Source organism: Cicer arietinum, chromosome 7 (genome assembly GCF_000331145.2).
Source record: "Cicer arietinum cultivar CDC Frontier isolate Library 1 chromosome 7, Cicar.CDCFrontier_v2.0, whole genome shotgun sequence".
Taxonomy (NCBI): Eukaryota; Viridiplantae; Streptophyta; class Magnoliopsida; order Fabales; family Fabaceae; genus Cicer; species Cicer arietinum.
In genome coordinates, this window is record NC_021166.2 from 50,674,987 (window position 1) to 50,683,444 (window position 8,458).

At 29.1% G+C, this 8,458-nt stretch overlaps 1 protein-coding gene across 1 annotated transcript; it reads left to right on the forward strand.

Annotated features, from left to right (window-relative positions):
• Positions 1-2,676: 2,676 nt before the first annotated feature.
• LOC101502817 (receptor-like serine/threonine-protein kinase At2g45590) lies at positions 2,677-5,059 on the forward strand. The gene has a single exon (XM_004510867.4). It carries the CDS (start codon positions 2,767-2,769, stop codon positions 4,819-4,821), a length of 2,055 nt encoding a protein of 684 aa, XP_004510924.1. The 5' UTR covers positions 2,677-2,766; the 3' UTR covers positions 4,822-5,059.
• Positions 5,060-8,458: the final 3,399 nt, after the last annotated feature.

Sequence of the window (8,458 nt, forward strand, 5' to 3'; positions counted from 1 at the left end):
CCTATTTATAATATGTTTGATTTTCTTTTTTATATATAAAGAAATTTATACCTAACTTCAAGTTTCGAGTTCCATTGGGTTGTTGACCCACATAATATATTTGAAATTTAATTTGGCATTTTCCTGTTGAAATCGTCAATCGTGAATTACGCCTCGTTGAATCCTTAAATCACCTTATGAGTCCTCATCATTATTGGTGTATGTATTCATTTGTTTTTGCATCTGTCTCTTAATGAGAGTACTACACCAAATGCATGGTTTGAATTTCATCACATTCAACTGAAAACGTCATTGGCATCGTACCGCGTCCAATCTATATTTACTGCTCTATAAATATTTGCAAATAAATACTCCCTCGGTCCCATAACTAAAACTCTAATTAATTATCCAAGTAAATAAAATTGTAAGAGTCAATATATTTGAAATTTAAATTTTTTGAAATATCAAGTTGATAATTTAAATTATTTAATGTTATTTAAAACATTTATTAATTTTTTTTTAACGTTCAGACTAAAAGCTCCTCAAAGTAGTTGAGAGAAGGAATTGCTAAATAATTGGAGGAAGTCATTTGAAATTTCGATTATTTGATGTCTTAAATTATTGACATTAACAAATTCAAAATCTAAAATGGTAATTTACTCTTAATCATTTTATATAGGTTAAGACAAGTATATAAATAAAATAGAAAAAATAATACTTTTACTAAAATATTTTTATCAAATATTGGTGTATTAACAATTATCATTACCGTAAAATAGAAAATATTAAATTAGAAGTGAAGTACGTAATATTAATTAAAAAATAATAATTAAAATCACATCATAAATTGAAAAGTTCATCCATTTTATTCATTTCATAGAAAAACAATAAAATTTTCCCACTCTAAAATAACACACTATCACCTTAAATCATATAATATTATCTTTATTATTCAATCATTTAACACGAATTAATATATACAATAAATTACTAGAACCATTTTCCTCTCTAAAACTAGAGCAATACATTATTTTATTTTATTAGAGATGAGGGATTTATAATTATTTTTTGGTATATAATTAATCATTTCATTCATTTGTTTATCTACTTTTATTTAAATAAATGTTTTTCATATATATTTAGTTTTTTTTTTCTTCTCGTTTTGTTCGTAATTTGGTCGTCCAATTGTGACGTTATTTTGTTCGTCGTCTTAGTGCAGTGTTTTAATTTTCTATTTCCTTGTAGTATTTATTTGATTCAAATCGATAAATTAGCTTCGATTTAGTGCAAATAGATATAACTCCGGAGACATGAGTATTACATACGCATTTATTTTATCATATTTGTAGGCTTTACACGTTTGTAGTTATTTTGCTATTTTATACTATTAATTTAGATGCCATAAATTTATTTGCATATTCATCTTTTTTGGTATTAATGATTTTAAATTGTATTATTTTTTATCAATATAATTTTTTTTAATCAATTTAAATAAAAAAATATTTTTATTAAATGAGTTTGGCCAATAAGTACTCTTAATAATTACTATTAATAATCACATATATAAATAAAAGATAAAATAATATTTTTATTAAATAAGGGTTTTTTTTACAAGAATACTAAATAAGTTATTGATATATTCACAATTACTATAAATAAATTGGTGTGAAGTGTATTAAATAAGAGTGAATATTAGTGTATTATAATGATACAATTGGAAATAATAATAATAATTAGCATTAGTACTACACTAAAAATTAAAAAAATCACAATTTTGAAACAAATTTTTTTCCACTCATATATACTTTTGTTTAACGAATTTTCTAAAAGCATTTGTTAAAAAAACAAAAAATAAAGGCAAAAAGAACTTCTAAGCGATAATTGTCAATTTTTATAATTTTAAGATATTAAATGAACAATTTCCAAAATTTTGTTCTTTTCCTTTATCAAGTGTCTTAATTGTTGGAATTTTCCTATTTTATACGACATCTTTAAATATATGATTTCATTGATTAAATCAAGTAAAACAAAGAAATGAGTAGTAAGGATATTCCTTTCTCAAATAAAAATAAAAATAAAGTAAAACAAATTAATATATTTAATTTAAAATTTGAATAAGATTCATCATCTTTGTTAACTTTCTTTTGCTTATGCTTATGCTTATGCTGACATTGTTTTTTACAAACTAAACTTTGAAGAAACCGAAATACTTACTTAATGTAATTATGCTAATTTTGATTGTTTCTTTTTACTAAATTATAAGTATTTATTATTAATTGTAAAAAATAATATAAATTAATTAAAATATAGTAATAAAAAATAATTAATGTAGTTAAAAAATTGAAAATAATTTTATTAAAAAAATAAAGAAAATTGTTAAGAAGATTTTATATTTAAAATGAAATATATTTTTTTACAAAATCATAATATTCTTTTGTTAATACATAATAATCATTGACATTTTATTGAAGTAGGGGAAAAAAAAGGTAAAGAAAAGAGAATCTTTAGATAAGTGTATTTTATTCTTTAAAAAGCATCAATTCATTTATTTATGTATTTTCGCTTCTACATTTACCTAGCTACAATATTGGTTGTCCCCAGCACAAAACAAAGAAACAAGTAGAAATATAATAATAACAAAAACAATAATAATTATAATAATAATAATTTGTATATTACTTACGATTCACTCACTAGTCAATAGATTCAACACTCTTCTCTCTCTTTCACATTCATTCCCTTTACTCACACATGAATGGTTAATACTTCCTTCTCATTATTACAACCATGCCATCCCGTCCGCCGCCACCACTTCCAACCGCGGCGGCCACCCTTACTCCCCACCACCACCGCCAAATGATAATCGGCGGAGGCATCGCAGCAGCACTCTTCCTCTCCGCCGTAATAATCTCCATACTCATTTTTCTCTACCGGAAACTATCCCACAACCGAACCGCACCGTTTGAACAAAGCCACAAAAGATTCTCATACACAGTACTGCGCCGTGCAACAAATTCATTCTCGGCTTCGACTCGGCTCGGACACGGCGGCTTCGGCTCAGTCCACAAAGCCACGCTACCATCAGGTGAAACAGTTGCTTTAAAAGTAATGGATTCACCCGGTTCGATTCAAGGTGAGAGAGAGTTTCATAACGAACTCTCTTTATGTTCAAATCTTCGTTCTCCTTTCATTCTTTCACTTCTCGGTTATTCGTCGGACCGGTCCGGTCGAAAGCTTGTTTTAGTTTACGAACTCATGTCGAACCGGAGTCTACAAGACGCACTATTAGACCGGAGGTGCAGTGAATTGATGTGTTGGTCGAACCGGTTCGATGTTGCGGTTTCGGTTGCTAAAGGATTAGAGTATCTTCATCATAACTGTCACCCTCCCGTGATTCACGGGGATATAAAACCTAGTAATGTTCTTTTGGATCGTGAATTTAGGGCTAAGATTGGGGATTTTGGACTTGCTAGGGTTAAGAGTTTGGAAGATTCTGGAATGGGGGTAATGGTGGAGGAGATTCAAGTTCAAGAGAAGAAAAAGAGAGAGGTTGTTGATGTTGTTGTTGTTGAAGATTGTTGTAGTTCTGTTTCTGTTGTTGAGGAATTGGAGAGTGTGGTTACTAATACTACTGTTGGATTAGGGGATCGGTCACCGAGGTCGCCGGAGAGTTGTAATGTGAGGGTTTTGGATTCCGATGCTTCGCCGGAGGTGGCAGTTGTTTCGCCGCCGGAGATGATTGGGGTTGAGAAATTGAGTGTTGTGTCTGATGGGTGTTTTGATAAGTTTAGTATTGATAGTGGAAATCAGAGGAAGAAGGGCGGTGGTGGTTCTGGGAGGGATTGGTGGTGGAAACAAGAGAATAATGGGGGAGGTTCGGAGTCAGGGAGAGTGAAGGATTATGTGATGGAGTGGATTGGGAGTGAGATAAAGAAGGAGAGACCTAAGAGTAGTGAGTGGGTTGGTTCCGGATCTTCAATTTGTTCAGGTGGTGGTGACGTGGCAGCGGTTTTGTCTAAGGTGGAGGGTAAGAAGAAGCAGAGGAAGAAGATGGAATGGTGGGCTTCACTTGATGAGGAGAAAGTTAAAGGGAAGAAGAATAGGAAACCAAGGGAATGGTGGAAAGAGGAGTTTTGTGAGGAGCTTTCAAAGAAGAGTAGGAAGAAAAAGAGAAGCCTTGATTGTCGTGGCGGTAATGGCGGGGAATCGTGGTGGCAAAAAGACGAGGATGTAAGCGGTTCGGCAGTGGAGAAGAAGAAAAAGAGAAAAAGTAAGAGTAGTAGAGGGAGTATTGATTGGTGGTTAGATGGTTTAAGTGGTGAACTTAGGAATAATGGAAGGAGAAATAGTCAAGATTGGGGTAATAATGGTGATATACCAAAGAGTGGTGGAATTAGTAGCACACCAAGTATGAGAGGAACAGTTTGTTACATTGCTCCTGAATATGGTGGTGGTGGACAATTATCTGAGAAATGTGATGTGTATAGTTTTGGCGTTCTACTTTTGGTTTTGGTTGCTGGTAGAAGACCACTTCAAGTAACAGCATCACCAATTTCAGAATTTGAGAGAGCAAATCTAATTTCATGGGCTAGACAATTAGCTCATAATGGGAAACTTTTGGAACTTGTTGACACTTCAATTCATTCTTTGGATAAAGAACAGGCATTGCTCTGTATCACCATTGCATTGTTGTGTCTTCAAAGATCTCCTGGTAAAAGGCCTTCCATGAAAGAGATTGTTGAAATGCTTTCTGGTGAGGCTGAACCACCCCATTTGCCCTTTGAATTCTCACCTTCACCACCCTCTAATTTCCTTTTCAAATCTAGGAAAAAAGCTAGGTAGGTGAGTTTTGCTTACTGAGTAAGTAAGTTATTAGAGTCTTATTATTGTTATCATTATCATTAACTTTTATGTGTTTATTTGTTTTAGGACAACTCTAATTTTATTCACCATTTGTAGAAACTAATGATGAGAAAAATGTGAGAAAAAAAAATAGTGACTAATCAGTGTTACAAGCCTTGCATAAATCCATTTCTTACCTTTCTGTACTTTTTTATATATGACTATTCATTCTGACCTATTTCTTGTGCTTTTTAATTTTAATGTGAAAGAACTTTTTGAGCTCAATGATTTGTTGAATTTCAGGAAATTCTGGGTCTTTTTAAAGTTGAAGGAACATTTCTTTTACTTTCGATTGGCCACTTTTGAACGAATATATATTTGCTTATTAGTTATTAGTGCTATTTGATTATAATTGTAAGAATAAGATTCAGACAAAGATTTATTCATCTTTTTTGTTGTTCTAACTTTTTAAAGTTATATTTAGATTTAGATTGTGATGTCTTTTGTAGTATGAGTTTCAGTTGAAGGGAACATATTCAGGCCCCATTTTTTCTTGTCTTTTACAAGTAATTATGATGTTACTGTGAGAGCTGAGTGGAGTATCCACTGTCTGTGGAAATTGTGAGAAATATACCATCATTTTATCATAAGTGCTTGGACCTACAACAAGTATATTTCTTTTTTCATTCATGAACTTTATTTTTTGCAAAGCTATTTCTAATCATCTATGAATATCCAAATAGAATGATAAATTGAAAACATTTGATTCTTTATTAGAAACACAAAATGACCTTTTTTTTTCCTGAAGAAATAGCTGTCTTTGTGATTAGCCTAACAATAACATATTTATTTGTTGAAATGATAAATTTAGCTTTAATATTATCAATGGAAGAATCAAATACACTCGCCGATTTTTTCTAGGGTGTCTTTAGTTTGTTTTTTGTTTTATATTCATAATTGAATAAGGTGATGTTATTGTTTGAGGCAAAACACATCAACATAATTTTTATATTAAAAAAACAACTATCCTTAATTTTCCATCTTACTAAAGGATCTGTATGATGTCTATAAAATGTTATCTGTTTCTTTTTAATTGTCATATTTTTTTTTTTAAAGAAACTTCTATTTTGGATGAATATTTTGCACCGAGATAATGCAAGAAACTTGCAACTCTCGCGTGATTGAATTTCTGATTATGTTGGTCGATATAGCAAATAATTAATAGCCATTTATATTGTTACTTGAATATTAATGTCCGTTTAGTTATCAGTTTAATGGACAAAAAGTTCGATTGACTTCGACTCGTTTTAACAAGATTCACGTGGCCAAGGTGGTCTAGATCTAGATATTAATTGACACGAGAAGTTGAGCATGAAATTCCGTACTTCACTTTTAACAAAACCATGTTATCAAACGAGGGGCACAATTAATATTCTTATTATAATTGTCACATTTAAAGAAAACTTGTTTTCAATTAACCACTCCGTTTCAATATAATTGCTGCTTATTTCACGCAAATTTAAAAAATATGATAAATGAATAAAAGTGAATGATGATTTTATCAAATTATTTATATTAATTATTTATTTATTTTTGTTATTATAAATACAAAATAAAAAATAATAAATTGAGAGTGATGCAAACAATATTAGTTAGAAGGTACAATTGAAATAAAATAATTAAACTTGTATTGAAAATTAAAAATGACAATTATTTTGAGATAAATATTTTTACAAATGTGACAATTATTTTGGGAAGAAGGAAGTTATCGTTTAAATATAATAATAATTATTGATTTGTTAATAATACTCCTAGTTAGTTATTGTAAAAAGATAAATATTAGAAATGAGATAATAAATAATTAAAGTTATTATAGAAAATAGATAAACAATACCTTCAAAAGTAGCAAATTTAAATTGATTATTTTTTATAGGGGTGTTCATGATTACAGGTAAACCCATAAATTCAATCACCAAAACCAATCCAACCCGTATTTCGACCAAATCCTCTCAAGTACGTGACTAACTCGAGCTAATCCATTAAACTCAATTATGTTCGGTTCGAGTAGTGGATTTTACATTTTGAACTTGCAAATCCAATTCATTGACACACCATATATATTTTTATTTATCTTTTTACTATTGATGTATAGTTAAAATTTAGTCGTTGGACTATGTTTGATAATTTATTGTTAATTTAATTAATTTAAGTGTTTTGTTGTGTTAGTGTATATATTTTAAGTATTAAATAAAATGTTGCGATATAGTTTTATTATTTTTTAGATATTCAAGTATTTAAATTTAATTATAATTAAAAAAATTCTTTATTATTTGCGAATCCAATCCGCTCATAATTGGGTTGATTTGATGGAAAAATTATGGGTTGAGAGTTCAACTCAACTCAAATTAAATTGATCGATTCGAGTATCAGATTTGAACAAAAACAACTCAACTCAACTCAACCCATGTATACTCCTACTTTTTTAGTTGTCCGAAGATATAATAAAATTTCACTGTGTGCTGCCATGATTATACAGTTTCATATTATACTTATTTTTTTGTTTATCGAAATTTAGGTTGTGAGGATGGTGTGCAATTAAAGGTAGGAAAGACATTCGAGTTCATTGAACACTTTTAAAGAGATTTGCAGTCACTGAACACTCCTGGAGTCAACGGATCCGTTGACTTTACGAGTAAATTTGAGATAAATTATACTACTTAATAACTCAACATAAACGATAAATTTCATTAATCCAATCGTTGATTATTGATATAATATATTAATGATCAAACAAACAAAATTTTATATAAATCTGAAAACATTAGTTGTATAATCTAACAATCGATATTTACTTATATTTTTTAAAAACTTATTATACATTCATTTGAAATTATTTAATGAAGTATCAAATAATTTTAAAATTTTATAAAAAATTGTGGAATTGATCTACTCAATAAAATCTTTTAATTTGACAATTAAATTTATAAAATTAATCGTTTATATTGAATTTTTTAGGTAGATTAATTTATCTTAAACGTACCTCTAAAATCAATAGATTTCCAGTAGGGAGAGATCTATTGACTCCAAAGGTTAATCTAAAGTAAAATACTCGCCATATACGATAAATTTCAAACTAGACTTATAAAATCTTAATATGGTTTTTAAAAAATATTGAGGGCAGAGAAAGATTCTTCCGGATTTCAACTTACTTTTTGGGAGCAAAGGCAATCCAATCCAAACAATAACAGACAAAAGATAATCACAGGAGGTTATTTCTATGTTTTTTTGAATTCACTGCATAAGTGGTGTTTTTTTGGTTTACCAACTTAAACTTAGTTGTGTGTGTTTTTTTTTTTAACTTGTTTGATTGTTCGCATAGAATGGGTTTTATCCTAAAACTAGATTACTAATTGTGCTATCAAATATACTAACAGTTCTACCATGATAGAATCTTATTTTACTCAGTGATAATCAAATATACTTTTAAATAGCATAAAATATATTAAATAATAAACTAAGAGCTTATCTAAAAAAGTGTTCAATGTAAATTTTAATAAAATATTTCGCCTCTTTTCCACATTTTATTATTATAAAATTTATTTATTTTACTAAAAATGGTAATATCTCTAATTTTTTT

Coding starts and splice junctions, on each gene's coding strand:
- LOC101502817 (XM_004510867.4), top strand. CDS start 2,767: ATGCCATCCCGTCCGCCGCCACCACTTCCAACCGCGGCGGCCACCCTT.